We start from the raw sequence: 18,317 nt of genomic DNA on the forward strand, positions 1-18,317 counted from the left end.
TTTGCAGAGGTCTAGTTGCACATGCAGGGAGGCCTGCGATGTGAGCGTTACAGTAGTCCAGTCTAGTTATGACAAGTGACTGAACGAGCAGTTGTGTGGCATGTTCAGAAAGGAAGTAAACAACTAAACTTCTCTCAAAAAATACCTTTCAAAGATTTGATGCCACTAACCTGACAAACTTGATTAAATGCAATGATTCTTTTTTTCTATAAAAGTGCTTATAATGTCATCATGATATTATTTAAAACTAACTTTGTTTCCCAGGAAACGGATTAAACCAGCAGTGACGCAGTCGGGTAATCTGAGTTTGTGATCTTCACAAGTGTTTTCACTTCAACGGGAGTTTTGTGTGCAATATCCATCAGGCGCTCAGTGAACAGACTGTAGGCGGTGTGTGGGTGTGTCATCTGAGGCAGAGACTAGATTCCATGCAACAAAATGAGAGATCTATAATCTATAAACCACATTTCAGGCATCTGTGGGTGAGTTTATCTGTTGAATAAAAAGTAGCATGTGCAAAACGTAGAGTACATTATCAGCTGTTACTCTGGACTGATGAAAAGAGAGGCCATTGACGCAAAATGCTAGGTTTTTGCAAGCAGTGCTTGAGACAACAACCATGGAAATGACTCAGGAGTCAGTACCTGAATCCACACTGGCTCCATGGTTGGTCCAGGGGAAGACAGGTTTTCCAGCTGGCCGTTCCTCTCGTAAGTGAATACTGTTCCTCCTGCCTTGTATTCCCCATTCCACTGTATCGTCCAGCCCCCATTCAGGAAATATGTTTCAGGGTCATTACTGCGTAATGCCAGGAAGTTCCCAGCCTCTGCAACTTCCTCAATACGGATGTACCGTGCTCCTTCTGGAATTAGGCCTATGTCTACATAGCCTGGGAGACAAAAAATACCCCCGCATCATCAAACAAATAAACAAACAAAACGACAAATATATAATGTCACAATATGAATAGTGTGGTGCTCAGAGGGTTAACTCAACCAAAAATCATTGGATCGCCTTCGTGTCGTTGCCATGTTAGATTTGAGAGAGAGATTTTCAGTGAATAACAACTTAAATTCGGTCTGTTCTTAACATTAAGCTATCAAATGACTTCAGAGGGCTTGTAATAAAGTGCACAAATTTTATGGGTAACTTTTATGCTGCTTTTTTGTTGTTGTCATTTTGGAGCTTGACAGCACCAGTCACCATTCACTATCATTGCACTGAAGAGAGAAGCCAGGATATTTTTCCAAAATGCATGTTTTGTGTTCCAAGGAGGAAAGTAAGGCTAAGTCCACAATAACACTTTTTCATTGGAAAATGCATTGATTTTGCTACATCCACACTAGAACGGTTCGAAAATGCTCCCCATTACCTCATTCTTTGGAAACTGAATGCATAACTTTCTAATTAAAACATATTAAAGTGTATGTGGCCAAATTGTACATACCAAGCCCCTCGCTGTCCTCAAAGGTCTTCCTCACTGTCTCACACGTGGAACCATTCCCATGACATACACCACATTGATCCTCAACAGCATCTGAGTCAATCTCATTATCACAGGCAATGTTCTGCAACATCAACAGATAGATCGCATAAATAGAAAGCATTTCATTTTGACAGGTGTATGGATTATTTCAAATGCCATATTTGTGCAAATCCATTTCAAATAAGGTTTAAAGGAATAGTTCCCCCCCCAAAATTCTCATCATTTACTCACCCTCATGCCATCCCAGATGTGTATGACTTTCATTATTATTATGAAATGCAAACAAAGATTTTTAGAAGAATATCTCAGCTCTATAGGTCCATACACTGCAAGTGAATGGTGACCACAACTTTGAAGCTCCAAAAAGCACATAAAAGCAGCATAAAAGTAATCAAACTCCAGTGGTTTAATCCATGTCTTCAGAAGTCATGTGATAAGTGGACATGAGAAACGGTGCTCTTCTCGCCAATGAGATCTTCTCTCGTTTTTGGCACTTCGCATTCTTTGTGCGTATCATATCGCTTCTGAAGACATTTAACCACTGGAGTCGTATGGATTACGTTTATGCTGCTTTTATTTGCTTTTGGATCTTCAAAGTTGTGGTCACCATTCACTTGCATTGTACGGACCTACAGAGCTGAGAAATCTTTGTTTGCATTTCATAATAATAATGAAAGTCATACACATCTGGGATGGCATGAGGGTGAGTAATTTTCATTTTTGGGTGAACTATTCCTTTAAAATATTTCACCAAAAATGAAATTGCTCACCCTCATGTTGTTCTGTGACCTTCTTTATGCAATGGAACACGAAAGGAGATGTAGAAAGAATGATTAGTTGCCATTAGTTACCATTTACTTGCAACCACTGCATCTTTTTTCCATATTGAATGTGAATGGTGACTACATTTACATTTACATTTATGCATTTGGCAGACGCTTTTATCCAAAGCGACTTACAGTGCACTTATTACAGGGACAATCCCCCCCGGAGCAACCTGGAGTTAAGTGCCTTGCTCAAGGACACAATGGTGGTGACTGTGGGGTTAGAACCTGTGACCTTCTGATTAACAGCCCTGTGCTTTAGCCACTACGCCACCACCACTCGGACTACGGTCATTCTGTCTACATCTCCTTTTGTGATCCATGGAAGAAAGTCATAAAACAACACGAGGTGAGTAAGTCACAATTTTCATTTTGGGGTGAACATCCCCTTTATTGAAATACATTGCTGACATTTGGAAAAGATTTACATTTATGTTCAGTGGCGACTTGTTGGAGATGAAAAGGAAAAGAGGAGCAAGAAAATACTTAAAAAAATAATGTTACAATTGTTAACATTAGCTAAAAACATTAGTTAACATAAACTAACAATGAACAATACTTTTACAGCATTTATTAGCTAATATTAACTCAGATTAATAAATGTTGTAAAAAATATATTGTTAATAGCTTGTTCATGATAGTGTCACGATTACAGGGAATGAGGCTCAGGAGCCAAACACGGAGAGAATTTTTTTTTACACAAATAACCAAAAAAAACTAACTAAAACTCCCACAAGGACAGAAAACAAACGGGTCCAGGGCAGAGCTAACTGAAAAGGGGCTGGGGCAGACGAAACAGGGACTAGAACCGACCGGATCGAACAAGGAAGGGAAACCAGACTGATAAGACACGAACTAAACTGACTAGAACACGTGACCAACACCGACTGAACAACAAGACGGACTGTCCCTGGACAGAATACACAAGGAGAATAAAATAGGGAGGGAAATCAACAGGTGAACAAGAGAGTGCAGGTGTGACTAGTAAACTAATAATGTGCAAACAAGGAGGCGGTGTATGACATAAGACAGAGAGACACGCGGCGATACAGAAACAAAACAAAGCCACGTGCTCTCACAAGACAACAAAACACCCGAATGGCATGAACGCACACCGCCAAGACAATACGGCATTATATGCCCATGCCAAACAAAGTGATGCCACGAATTCTCACACTAAACGAAACCGGAGCGTACATCGTGAGGCAATGCAACCGAAACCGCGTGCTCACACAAAGACAGACATGGGACGATAATGCCACGGTCCTGTCAGACAAAAACCCAGAGTGACACTGACAGGACTGTGACAGATCCCTAATGCATTAACTAATGTTAACGAATGGACCCTTATTGTAAAGTGTTACCAAACATTTTTTCAAATGAAAAGCTTGCTGCCTGAATAAAGTCTGAGTCTGGTTCAGAGGGTGGAAGATGGTTTGCTGAGGCGTTTTCATGTTTTGACACCCTTACTGTTTTTGTGCACCTCATACGGTGCTGTTTCAAAGTGGAATCACACTCGCGCTGACAACTTGACAATTAAAATGACACTCCAGCTGAAATTTACAGGACAGTCTGAGGCTTTGCAAAGAGGGGTCAAGCCATTACTAACCTTGCAGATGCCATTAATGCAAATGTCACGGCTGTGACTGCCTTCATAACAAGGTGTTCCATCAATGACGGTGTCCAGCATCCTCTCTGAGAAATGTTCATTCAAGGGTCTACAGTGCAGTTCACACGGATTAACTGCAAACGACACAAACATATCCAAGCTGTAATATTGCATTAGATACTCATGGGTTGCAACTTAAAATTGGTTTCTGATAGGGTCACAGACAGAAGGGAAAAAACAAAGCTAGATGCAAATAATACAGTGCTACTAACCATATGATCATGCATTCAGGACAGCAAAATAGATGAATCAAGTTTTAAACTGAATAGAAAATGCTTTCTGTGCCATACATAGTCATCAAAATAATAAGGCTGATCAACTTTTAAAAGAAAGGACAAAATGATGCTCTTATTTTGTCTTTAGGCTTTAGGTTGTCCCAGAGTGTCCAGCAAGCGCCAAGACAGTCTCCTCCTTAGGAGTCAGCTAAGCAATCGTGTCACCACCAGTGCAGAGCTCAAACTTGGCAGCAGGTTGGTGTGAGTGCATCTGCACCCACAGTGAGGCGAAGACTTTTGGACAATGGCCTGGTGTCAAGAAGGGCAGCAAAGAAGCCACTTCTCTCCAAGAAAAACATCAAGGACAGACTGAAATTCTGCAGGAAGTACAAGGATTGGACAGCAGAAGACTGGTGCAAAGTTACTTTCTCTGATGAAGCCCCCTTACGACTGTTTCGGACATCTGGAAAATCGATAGTCCGGGGAAGAAAAGGTGAATACTACCATGAGTCCTGTGTCGGGCCAACAGTGAAGCATCCTGAGACCATCCATGTGTGGGGTTGCTTTTCATCCAAGGGAGTGGGGTCTCTCACAATTCTGCCCAAAAACACTGCCATGAATAAAGAATGGTATCAAAACGTCCTGCAAGAGCAACTTCTCCCAAAGATCCAGGAATAATTTGGTGATGATCCGTGCATTTTCCAACATGATTGAGCATCATGTCACAAGGCAAGAGCGATAATGAAGTGGCTTAGAGATCGTTACATTGAAATTTTGGATCCATGGCCAGGCAACTCCCCGATCTTAATCCCATAGAGAACCTGTGGTCAATCCTCAAAATGCAAGTGGACAAGCAGAAGCCCACAAACTGTGATCAACTCCGAGCACTAATAAGGCAAGAATCAGTCAGGATTTGGCCCAGAAGCTGATATCAAGCATGCCAGAGTGAATTGCAGAGGTTATGAAGAACGGGTCAACACTGTAAATATCAACTCTTTGCATATATTGAATGTTTTTGCCAATAAAAGCCTTTAAAACTCATTAAATGCTTCTCATTGTTTTCCAGTATACCATAGAAACATGTGAAAAAATTATCTACAAATACTGAACCAGCAAACTTTGCAAAACACAAAATTGATGTCACTGTCAAAACCTTTGGCCACGGCTGTAGACACACACACAGATATGCTCACCTCTGTTATACACATGTATCCATTTGTAAAACTTTCCCTTGTAAGGGACCGTGTTGAAGCTGCTGCACTGGATGAATCTGAAGCTGGGCTGGTTCAGAGGGCAGGGGTCACGGTTACAGGTTCGATATCTACGCCTCTCCCCGAGACAGAATTTACCTCCATATTTTGGTCTAAAAAACAGGGCAAATGCATAAAACATAGTCATTTGAAATGTGTATGTGCAACTTGTTATTTTTTGATAAAACCATAAAAACCAACGCAAAAAATATGGAGTCAAATCTTTAGACAAAAGCTTGCAATGTGTCAAAAAAAAGTAAAGAGTGTCTTGAAAATTCTACTTTCACACTTTGCAGTAAGTTGCTTTATTTATTATGTGCACTAAGAACACTGGGTGTTATTGAAATGCTTAAGACAAAGCTTATAATGCAAGACATTGACAATAAAGACAATTGTGCAAACCAAGACACATTACAATTGATTAAATAGTCATTACATTTATCCTGTGATGTTAATTGGTTATGACTCCAGTTCAATAATCTCCCATCTGACTCGTTTAAAAAAAAAGACCACAAATATGCCTTTATTACACAATAGTCATGGACTGCAACCACTTTTAGACATGTTACATGTGTATTATTTTCAGGTCAAAAACAATGGGAGTTGAAGTGTTTCTTTTCTCTCTCTTTTAAGAAAGGCATTTGTTGTGTTAAGAAGCACTTTTAATAATAAAAGGTTCAAGTAGTAGCAGAGACTTTTCCCTTTTTGAGATGTTCATGTGAAATATGATGCACTCCAACAATTCTTAGAGATTCATTCACAAATGGGCCACACACACGTTATATAAACAGTTTCAATATATACTTGTAACTCATCTTTCAGCACAATGAATCTCAATCCAAGCCAAATACAGTCAAATGGTTATACGTAAACTCGGAGCATTAGAACCAGATCCTGTGACCCTGGTTTGGCCAGTCTTTTTGATATTGAATGGTTTCGGATTTTTTCCACCATTGAACAGTTTGTGAGGAAATTAATGATTATTTCATAATTTAATCATTTCATGTTTTAAATCATTTCAACAAAACAAAACACACACAAACAAGGGTTGTGCAGCATTCAGAATTTAATTAAGAATACCTCTTAGAATGCAGAATTGTAACTTTAAACAGAATTAAAGTGACCGACAGACAGACAGACAGACCGACCAACCGACAGACAGACAGACCGACCGACCGACCGACCGAGAGACAGACCGACTGACAGAGAGACAGACCGACTGACAGAGACAGACAGACAGACCGACCGAGAGACAGACAGACCGACTGACCGAGAGACAGACAGACCGACTGACAGACAGACTGACAGACAGACTGACAGACAGACTGACAGACCGACTGACAGACCGACTGACAGACCAACCGACCGACAAAAACATTTTAAGGCCTGGATAATATAACAAAAGTTTTATTGATATAAATACATATACATTAAGATAACACAGTTAATGTATAAAATGTGATGTATAACATTAAATAATCAAAAAGAAAACATGTCTCACTCTTTTCTTTTTTTAATTAATGCATACATCTATTGAATTTCGGGTTTCTTGTGTGTAGTGATGAAAGGTCATGGTTACAGGAAGACATGTCATCCTTGCAATAAAAATAGCAGTGAGGTTTGGCTATTTTCTTTTCTACACTCGTAGTACAATATTGCATGTAAAGAGTCTTTTTATGTCATATTTTACTACAAGCTAAGTCCAAACTAATTGTCAAACCTCACTGTTCAATAAATATTCAAAAAAGAAAAAACGTGTTCACAGATTATAGATGATTTATTTACTATATATTAGCAATCAATTAAGTGTTTTTGTGCATGTGTCTTTATTCATGCACATTTAGAATTTATTCACATATTTTGGAAACAGATGGGTTTATGTTTGTAGTACAAATGGTTCATGAACTGCAACTATTTTGTTTTAAGTACTGAATTTTTTGGGGGGTGTAAACTCATTGAAGTGTGTTGAGTTTGAAGTGTGCAGAAGCGATGACTCTGGGAATAATGACAAAAGAATTATTGATTTGTCAGACCCAGTGTGAATAGTGCCATAGGAATCCATTGTTCCTAACCAAAAACAGTCGATTCAAACAATTAGTTGTACGTATTGCGGAAGTTTACTTATAAAAAACATGAGAAATGTTGTTACATTTCACACAACTCATGAGTAAATGGCAGATTATCAGTCCATAAACACTTACTTTTTACCCTGTTCCTCACACAATGCTATCTTATGACATCTAAACATTTTTAATAGAGTGCATGATATTTTAATGGTTACTTTACATAACAGACTACATTTATAAGCTTGTTTGGGCATGATCTAACGGCACAGTAGCTGAACTGCAACTGATAGAGGGTTGCACTTGTGCTGCAAAGGAACGGGGTCTGACACATGAGCCGAAAGTGTCATAGAAGCACCACAAAATGACGTGGTGGCTTCAGCCATTGCATTTTTCATGTCATATCTGCTTTTATGACACTACTGTTAGGTTTAGGGTAGGGAGGTTGATTCAAAACTTGACAGAGCATTAACCTGATCAGTTTGGGAGAAAATGTATCTCGCTTTTTGCACAAATGCCATGATATGTGTAAGAAACCTCAGAATATAATTTGCAGAAATGTTGCCACAGTCCCGTAATTTTCACGAGATCAGTTAAAAATGTTGGTGAAAAATAAATGCAATCACTTAATTGTTCAAATCAACCTTAAACATAGCATATCCTTTCCCATACTGGGTATTATAAAAATAGCTATTCTCATGGTTTATGGTGTTAAGTCACATGAGAGCGAGCATTATTTTTTCTGGAACTGAAAACCGAAGTCATAAAAGGAAACTCACACAGGGTTGATGCAGTCCCTCTGGGCATTTTGAACTCCAACACCGCAAGTCCTGGTGCAGTCGGACCAATCGCTCCATGATACCCAGCCTCCATTCACACTTCTAGGTTGGGAATCCACTGCCACACACTCCCCATCAAAACACCACTGACAACAAGAGAGGACATTCAGTGAGTCAGAGACCAAGGGATTGGCAAGGAGAACAAAAGTTGAGCTTCAAAGCGTGGTAAACTTCATGAAGGGAAATAGATGCCTAGAATGAGTGGCCACAGAAAGCCTGGCTTGCCTTGCCCTCACCACACTTGGTCCCATCCACAGCACCATCCATCCTCGAGTGGCAGGTTGAATCCACTGTGCACCACAGGGTGCTGCAGATATTCTGAAAGGAAAGAATAACAAAGAATCACATTGTCTCTGAAACACTTGAAATATGTTCAAGACTTGCGGGTTGTCCACTAATTTACATTTTTACCAATACAGAAGTATTTTTCCCATACTTTTCTTCTGTAGGGATTTAATATAATCCTTCAAAGAACAGTTCTAAGCCATTAACTAAATCAACCAGCTTCGAAGGTGAATCACAACAATACAAACTTGAATATGAAGACAAAAAGAGAAAGGTACAAGACTGTGTGCTTAACATCTTTAAAGGTACAGTTCACACAAAAATGAGAATTCTCTCATCATTTACTCACCCTCATGATATCCCAGGTGTGTATGACTCTCTTTCTTCACCAGAACACATTTGAAGAAAATTAGAAAAATATCTCAGCTCAGTAGGTCTTTAAGATGCAAGTGGATGTTGATCCGACTTTTGAAGCCTTAAAAAGAACAGATAGTCAGCATGCACGGCATACATACGACTGCAGCTGTTGAATGAATGTCTTCTAAAGTGTAATGATGCTTTCAGTGGAAAAAGATGAACATTTAAGTACTTTTTTATTTCTAAATCATTGCTTCCGGTCAGCAGTGGTATGCACGTATTATGTTATCGTGTTGGCACGTGAGACACGTGAGAACTGATGCATGCGTGACACATCCGGAAGAGCAGCGCTGATTCCAACTGAGTAGGTGGAATGCTGAACAGAAGCTTCATTGATTATGGTTCAGATCTGTATTTATCTGTTTCTTTACTCACAATGGTGCATTTGCATGCTTGTCCTGGAAGTCTCAAGCAAGAGAAGAACATGAGATTGCATCCGTAACATGGCAACACGAGTGGTGGTGGTGGTGTAGTGGGCTAAAGCACATAACTGGTCATCAGAAGGTTGCTGGTTTGATCCCCACAGCCACCACCATTGTGTCCTTGAGCAAGGCACTTAACTCCAGGTTGTTCCGGGGGGATTGTCCCTTTAATAAGGGCACTGTAAGTCGCTTTGGATAAAAGCGTCTGCCAAATGCATAAATGTAAATGTAACACGAACACGTCACCCGAGAGATTGCATGATCTCCACAGTCTCGTGAAGCTTCCCGGAAGCATTGGATTACTTAAAAAAAGTACTTAAATATTGATGTTTTTCGCACAAAAGTGATCGCTTTCGAAGACATTAATTTAACCGCTGGAATCATTTGATGACATTTATGCTGACTGACTGTGATTTTTGGAGCTTCAAAAGTCAGATCACCATCCACTTGCATTTTAAGGACCAACTGAGCTGAGATATTTTGCTATATTTCTTTAAATGTGTTCTAGTGAGGAAATATAGTCACACACACCTGGGATAACATGAGGGTAAGTAAATGAGAGAATTTTCATTTTTGGGTGAACTATCCCTTTAAAGAGGGAATCATCTACAATCCCATGCAACATTGCAAATGACGTAATCAAATAAAAAATGGAAAAAATATATGGATGGAAAAATATAAAACTATTTATTTCAAGTTGTTGGTTATAAATATAGAAACAATATATGTTGATTGTACTGTCAAATATTCAAATATCAGCCAAATATCAGAGTTAGCAGGTGATCGCTGATTCTCTTCTGTACTTAGAAGCACTCTTTGTGATGCACATGTTGCACATTGATAATTTATGCGATTCCACGACGGTTAGGATGGTGCCTTCAGAGACGTTTACAACGAACGAGTCTGTGCACTAACTTTTTTACTGAAAAGTTATTTTTAAATTTTAACACTGGATCTAAAAACGTTACGCTCTCTCATGCACGCAAAAGTGCACTCATGTGACTGGCCCCTTAGAAGGTAGCTGCGTACGTAGACAGCAAGGCCGATCACTAGAACTGGGAACAGAATTGGGAAATCATGTAGAATTCCTTCTCTCAGAAACTGGATGAAAATAGGTCTAAGGACATTTGATTTGATTTGATCTCCTAAAACCTTGAAGCTAAAAAGCGAACCTAGCACCAGGCACTAAGACTTTCATGTTACGGCATTTCTCAAACTCTGCAAATTCCTCATGTTTCATCTCTTGAACTGTAACTCAAATAAGAAATATGGAGCCTCGCTTATCTGTGTCCACATGGCTGAGGGCCAACTCTTTAGCCTTGTCTATGACATTTGGCCAGCAATTGAAAGATGCTAAGTATCTTCCAACAGCTGCTGCAGAAAGCGAAGAGCATATCACGTTGGCATCTCTAAACATCGATTCAGCAATCTGGTGCCCTTTTACCTATTTTAATTTTGCAGGATGCCAAAAATAAACCAGATAGGCTGTTATTTTCTAGGGATGTGCCAAACTACATATTTTCAAAATGGACTAGTTGACTAGTAGGGTACCTGAAGGATTAGTCAACTGATTGGTCAAAAGACAGCCCTGTATATTTAAGCTGGTTTCAAGTTCAACTGACCCCAATCAAATACTCTAGAGCCAAAAATACTCTACGTTAGTAAGTGAACTCTAGACATGCAAGAGTGTTATGCAAGTCATTAATTAAATTATTCATGGCTGATTGTGAACAGTAAATCTTAACACTGCCATTATTAACATATATATATATATATATATATATATAGAGGATAAAAGCTAAATACATCCAACAGTTTCATGACCATTTACCATTGACACCTACTATTGGCAAGTGTGGCAGCAGGTTAAATTTGGACTAAATTTGGAGTGTAAAACTGTGAGTGTTTAAAAAGGAGTTTGTCTTTGTACATGGCCATCATTATTCTGCTAGTTTTGGCTTTGAAGCAGAAGCTATTAAAACAAATTGCTCAATTAGTTTTAACCACTCACTCATGTCTCACTGCTGGAAACTGTGTCAAATTCCATTACAGACAAATTTTGAACAGGCTGAAGAGTGATCTTGAACTATGTATCAATGAATACTGAGAAAGCTGTCTTCCTCCTCGCATTTAAGAGTCTCGAGAGAAGCATCTGGGGTTCCTGAGCTTCCACCTTGGCAGAACCCACAGCAGATCCTTCAGACATCCTTTAAAAGAGCCTCAAACATCCTACACAAGATACTATATTTCAAAAGCCTTGAAGCCTTTTCATTATGATGGGGTTACTGTAGGAACCGCTAAAAGTCCTTATGAGTTATTTAAGCGTTCTTGCAAGAACTAAGGGTATGTTTCAAAGAGAACCCCAAAAAGTGCATTTTAGGATCTTTTAATTTTTGCGGTGTAGTCCAGCTGATCAACCAAGTAGACCGGCTTGGACCAGCTAATGACCATAATTGACCAGATTGGACCAGCTTGAAACCATTTAAAACCATCAGAAGTTGGTTTTAGCTGGATTTTCCAGCACCATTTGAACTTGGATTGCCCCGAATGTTTTTTTTATGTTGAGAAAAAAAAAGTAAGGCTTAAATGTTCATCATATCATGGTACAAAAGCAACAAAGCAGGCTTCAATTCTGGCTTCAAATGTAAATTAATTCCAATCAGTGAGCCCAACTTGCATTAACTGACAGTTTGCACTTTTATCTGCTGTTCGTGCTCAAATTCATCAGACCAATTGTTACGAACACCTCGTGTGGGAGCTTTGTATTTTCTCTCATGGGGGTGCATCTTTTCCGTATCAGAGGCACTGAGGTTTTATTATGCAAGCCTTATTTCTAAATATATAATCTCTAAGCCTCAATTCTAATCTTCATTTGTTTTTAACAATCCCCACACTAGACTATATCTCGCGCCTCCCTTGACAGGTGCCCACATGTATAAAACTGCTGTACTAATGCACACCTCACACATGAGCAGAGAGCTCGCAAAAACCTCCCACAAGTTCAGCTCGAATGTATAGCCAAGTTTCTCCCCGGTTAGTTGTGTTGTATGTAAAAATGTCCACCACCTCACTTTCCTTTAGAATTATTCTCAAAATATTACCACTTTAAACTCATAATGCTTTGACTTTATTCTCGTTATTTTAACTTTATTCTCAAAATGTATGATAAAATGACAATTGTACATTTAAATTGTTAAATTACTTTTAGATGTTATTGTTAGTGTTCATTTCTGCACCATGAACAATGAGTCCACAAGTTGTAATTCTCACTTTGACACTCTGCAATTTAAATTAAAACGTGTTTGATCCGTTTATTGTGCGCCTGATGTTTGCATATATACATTTCTGAACCGGTGTCAGTGTTGCACTTAATATACTGTATTATTTGACAGATAGGGTGACCATTTTTTACATCATGGAAGGAAGGATTCTTTTCATTTCTATATTATAATATGGCCGGTGGGCTAAGCCCCGGACGACTGAAGTCTCGTGACGCCCTGGAAGCACTTGTATTTTTATTAGGTTACAATATGCATTTCACAGTTCCCAGTAGATGTTTGATTCAGACTGTCTCATTCAATCTATATCTTAAACATATAATTTAAGACCTCGGTCTGATGCACTTGTGTACATTGACCTCAGCCCTGCATGTATTTATTTACAGCTGCATGTTGGTATTTGTTGGTGTGAGAATTCCTGAAGCTAACTGGTAAAGAATATTGCAAGCAATGCCAAGATCATAAGTTAGATTCCCAGGGAAAACACATACTGATACAATGTATACCATGCTTTGGAAAACAGTCACTGCCAATTGAACAAATGTAAATCTACAACCATAAATGCATAGAAACAAAGGAAACTCTTACATCCATGTCGTCACAGAGCAATGAACTGGAGCCATACTGGAGTTTGCATTGATGAGCAGCACTGTACAGCACACCGGGAGGAGCAGAATGCATCTCCAGCTCATTCCTGACAGGAGGGTCATCCAGACACCAGCCCCAGCCTCGACTGTGCAGAAGATTACAAAAACACATGTTATACAGAAAATACTCAGGTAAAGGTTTAAATATGGCACTGAACACCGACTAGACTGTCCTTGTGTAGCCTGACTTTTGACTATTGGAATAAAGTATGGTTCACATTGCATAGACTGTCTGATCAACATGTAAAGTGACCAAATACAGTTCACCATTCGTCATGGAGTTTATGGCCGCGTAAATCTGAAATTTGATATCAGCTTGAGAGAATAGGGTCTAAATCAATATAAAGTTGACTTGCTACTAAGAGTCTTTAAAAACGTTCAAATACAGGGTCATGGGAATTTGAAAAGTCAAGGGTGGATACATTTCCTCTGTCAATATGCATAATTCATACATGAAATAATCAAAGAACTCCACCAAAGAGAGTGTGAGTACCAACTGACCAATCTGGTGGCAGCCTACTGACTGCAGTGCTCTGATATCTAAATATAGCACTCACTAAATATCTTGCCATTTAGATAATGCTGTTCTTAATATCACTTATTTCATTTTTTGCTAGAGGCCTTTCTTGTTCCTACAAATGATAACAAAAATCAGTTGTTTCACCCAAGAATTGTAACCATGTAATTGTGGTAGATGGGTGAACTAAATAAATGACTGTTTTAGCAAAGTCATGTATGGGGGGGAACACAGAGCAGTCAGAACGGACACGGATGCTAATTGGATACATGCCCATTTTAAATGCCCATTCAAAAGTGAGAAGTTCTGTTTGGACATAAGCCATCTGTCTGAAAGCTAAACAAACCACATGGACTTTCTCCAAATGGTCTTCCAGTGTCACATTTTTCTAGGTTAAACCCTGACACTGTCATATGGCGTGAGAGACCATTTATTGAACTTTGAGTGGCCCTAAAAAGTAGGGCTTTGTGATGGCCATACCAATACCATGACTTTGTTGTCCTTAAGCCATTTTGCCACAACGCTGGAGGTGTGCTTGTGGTCATTGTCCATTTGGAAGACCCATTTGCAACCGAGCTTTAACTTCAAGGCTGATGTCTTGAGATGTTGCTTCAATATATCCACAATATTTTCCTTCCTCATGATGCTATCTATTTTGTGGAGTGCACTAGTCCCTCCTTCAGCAAAGCACCCCAACAACATGATGCTGCCACCCCCATGCTTCACGGTAACAATGGCATGGGGCTGGGAAACATAACGATGGTCACTATGGCCAAACAGTTCAACTTTTGTTTCATCAAACCAGTGGACATTTCTCTAAAAAGTAAGATCTTTGTCCCCATGTGCACTTGCAAACTGTAATCTGGCTTTTTATGGCAGTTTTGGAGCAGTGGCTTCTTCCTTACTGAGCAGCCTTTCAGGTTATTTCGATATAGGAGTCATTTTACTGTGGATATAGATACTTGTCCACCTGTTTCCTCCAGCATCTTCTCAAGGTCCTTTGCTGTTGTTCAGGGATTGATTTGCACTTTTTGCACCAAACTACGTTCATCTCTAGGAGACAGAATGCGCCTCTTTCCTGAGCGGTATGATGGCTGCACAGTCCCAAGGTGTTTATACTTACGTACTATTTTTTGTACAGATAGTGGAGTCGAGGTGTTGGCTGATTTCTTTCAACTTTTCCATGATGTCAAGCAAAGAGGCACTAAGTTTGAAGGTTGGCCTTAAAATACATCCACAGGTACACCTCCAATTCAGTACACCTCCTATCAGAAGCTAATTGCCTAAAGGCTTGACATCATTTTCTGGAATTTTCCAAACTGCTTATAGGCACAGTTAACTTAAACTTCTGAAACTTCTGTGAAACAATCTGTCTGTAAACAATTGTTGGAAAAATTATCATACACAAAGTAAATGTCCTAAACGACTTGCCAAAACTATAGTTTGCTAATATTAAATCTGTGGAGTGGTTAAAAATATTAGTTTTAATGGCTTCAACCTAAGTGCATGTAAACTTCTGACTTCAACTGTAGTTCTCACCAGATTCGCTTAGCCTAGATATTGTTCCATCCCATCTGTGGGCAGGGCACTGACTCTCAAGGCCAAGTTGCAGCAAGCAAACTCTGTCTAATATGCTCCATAGGGAGGAGAACAAAACTGGCATGACTGTGACAGGAGAATCAACACAGCCTTGTTCTTTCTCTGGAAATCTCAGCCTTTCACATTGCTATTGGCAACATACACACACACACACACACACACACACACACACAAAGGTCAATGAAGACAGAGGCAGCTTGTTGGGGGAGTAAAATACATGAAAAATAAAGCACCCAATAGCAGAAGCAGCCATGAAATGTTCAGATGAACTAACTTCCAAATAACTTGAGAATCGAGGAACTACGGCGTTATGATGATTACTGCAATTTGTGCAATCACACAAAATTGGCCTTCAGTCCATTTTATGCTAATGTTATTTCTCAAATTATGTAAAATGACTTGAAGAGTGAAATTAAATGGGAATACAAGAGCTAAAAAATTAGAGCGGTGGCCAAGCAGCTCTGAATCTCACTCCCTCTTCTTTACAGGGTTTCTATTTCCATGAATTTCCATGATTTTTATTTCTATCGGGAAGACACGCAGGCTTGAGTGAGGTTTAAGATGCCATTTATTTGATGAATGTAAAACAGAAAGTAATGTCTCTCTCTTTGGCGTAGGCCCCGTCTGGCGGTCCGAGGGAGTTGTACTCGGAACCATCATATCCTGCCGGAGATAGGAGGCAGGGATGAGGAGCCTATCCCCGTGCGGGACGGGGCTCAACTGGTGGTGGTGGGGTGGTGGAGGTTGCCGTGTTAGCACACTGAAACAGCAATGTGATTGATTGTGAGCAGACTTATAAAGCAATGGCTTACTTGCGATTGGCTAGGAGTTACCCAGCTAATGATGTGATGATGTACAGCTGCTAGTCTTCCCGCTAGAACTAAGCTGCGCTTCCATTTCCTGTACTGACATAATTCCAATTGATACAGGAAGCTTGGGTGGGATTTTTCAGACACTAATTAACCGAAACAGAGCACTTGTATTAAAATGAATGAGAGAAATTGGAACATCCAATATGGTGGGTGTAGAAAAAGTAGTCCCGCTTTCCAGGTAAAAGAGCCAATCACCTTTTAGGTACAGACATCACCTGTCAGTCAACTCAAGAATGCACTTAATCTGGACTAGACCGGAAAATAGTGTTTTTTTTTTAGCATAATCTGAGCTAAAGAAGCAGAATTTACAATTGTTGTCCAATTTTACTGCTGATCTGAAATATGCTACTTGTTCATAACATTGGCCAACTTTTTTGAAGATTTCTGTCTTTTTCTATTCAAGTAAATAGAAGCTGTACGTTTATGCCGCTTTTATCCATTGAAAATAGCTGCCCAGGAGCGTTCCCACGACGGACGGCGAGTGGACTGACTTGCATTGAAAGGGACTTTGGATGTGTGTATATTGGCTAAAAGTTTATGTTGTACTGTAAAATTGTTGGGATATATTAGCATATACTGTAGATGGCCTCAAAGCCAACAAACCTGGACTACAAGCCACAAAAGTTCAATTATCATTTTTAGGGTCTTTAAAACTAACTTTTTTAAAGAGCGATTTCTAAATATATTTACATTTACATTTATGCATTTGGCTGACGCTTTTATCCAAAGTGACTTACAGAGCCCTTATTACAGGCACAATCCCCCCCGGAGCAACCTGGAGTAAAGTGTCTTGCTCAAGGACACAATGGTGGTGATTGTGGGGCTCGAACCAGCAACCTACTGATTATCAGTTATGTGCTTTAGCCCACTACGCACCACCACCACTCCACATTTAAGCTAAGCATAAGAAGAAAACATTTTATTTACTTTAGAAATTTCTATGACTTTACGTAACCATAAAATATGACTTCTTCAGACCTGGAAATCACAATTTGAAAATGTTCTGAAATAAATATATATATATATATATATATACACACACACACACTCACACACACACACACACACACACACACACACACACACACGTGTTTTCCATGACCCCTGTTTCTACATCATTTTCTGTCTTGTCTCAACTATGCCTTTAAATAAAAATGGCCAAAAATAAAAAGCTGATAAACATTGTTAAAGAAACAAAGAGAACAGTTTAGTTCAATTAACAGTGAACTCACTCGAGGAAGCGTGTGATGTACTCGCGGCTGCAGCGAGACCAGTTGGGTCGAGAGGTGCCGTACAGAAGCTGCGGTGACATCACAAAAGGTCTTTTCCCAATGGGCTCGCAGTCATTCCCGCTCCCATCATGCTGAATCCCAAAGCTTTGACAGAAGAGAAAATCTGACAGTGAGAGGGTAACAGGACACAGCAATACTGGCATTTGTCCATATTTCCTGTTCCCTAAAAACATGATAATTCAAACAGCGGTGGACGAGGAGAAGGAAACTCTAGAATCACAGTTAATGTCACATTATTTTAAAGCACAACAGACCAGATTCAGGCTTAAGTTTACGAGCCATGAGCATGATTTGCTACTTGTTATTGCTAGTCAGAGGCACATGGTGTTAGGAGGGGCATTCTCATTCCAGAGAGCACTTTATTTGACAACAATTTGCCCCAGAGTGCAAGATGTGTCCTCAATATTTTTGGTCTGTTTTCCCAAGAGGGAAAGGCTGTAAATTGATATATGTATAGGACACAATGGGGCTAATAATTTATGTAGCTAATGAAAATCCCTTTTCTTTTGAGACAAAATACTTATTTATCATTCTTGTTTAAGTTTTGTTTAAGGTTATTAAATCAAACAATGTTCAATAACTGTCCAATAAGTGAAAGGATAGTATTTGGGGTAAAAAGCCCCTCTGTTGCAGAGGCTAAAG

The 18,317-nt window shown here is 39.5% G+C and overlaps 1 protein-coding gene across 1 annotated transcript in view; it reads right to left on the reverse strand.

The window, feature by feature from the left end:
* LOC127645622 (A disintegrin and metalloproteinase with thrombospondin motifs 7-like) overlaps window positions 1–18,317 on the reverse strand; it is a gene marked incomplete at its 5' end in the record, with an annotated part of 80,250 nt that overhangs the window by 43,954 nt on the left and 17,979 nt on the right. The window contains 8 exons of the mRNA XM_052129293.1: window positions 645–889; window positions 1,448–1,568; window positions 3,920–4,053; window positions 5,388–5,557; window positions 8,287–8,432; window positions 8,572–8,664; window positions 13,337–13,481; window positions 17,616–17,759. Coding sequence (XP_051985253.1) covers window positions 645–889; window positions 1,448–1,568; window positions 3,920–4,053; window positions 5,388–5,557; window positions 8,287–8,432; window positions 8,572–8,664; window positions 13,337–13,481; window positions 17,616–17,759 — 1,198 coding nt within the window. The remainder of the gene's footprint in view (window positions 1–644; window positions 890–1,447; window positions 1,569–3,919; window positions 4,054–5,387; window positions 5,558–8,286; window positions 8,433–8,571; window positions 8,665–13,336; window positions 13,482–17,615; window positions 17,760–18,317) is intronic.

Source organism: Xyrauchen texanus, chromosome 1 (assembly GCF_025860055.1).
Source record: "Xyrauchen texanus isolate HMW12.3.18 chromosome 1, RBS_HiC_50CHRs, whole genome shotgun sequence".
NCBI classification, from domain to species: domain Eukaryota; kingdom Metazoa; phylum Chordata; class Actinopteri; order Cypriniformes; family Catostomidae; genus Xyrauchen; species Xyrauchen texanus.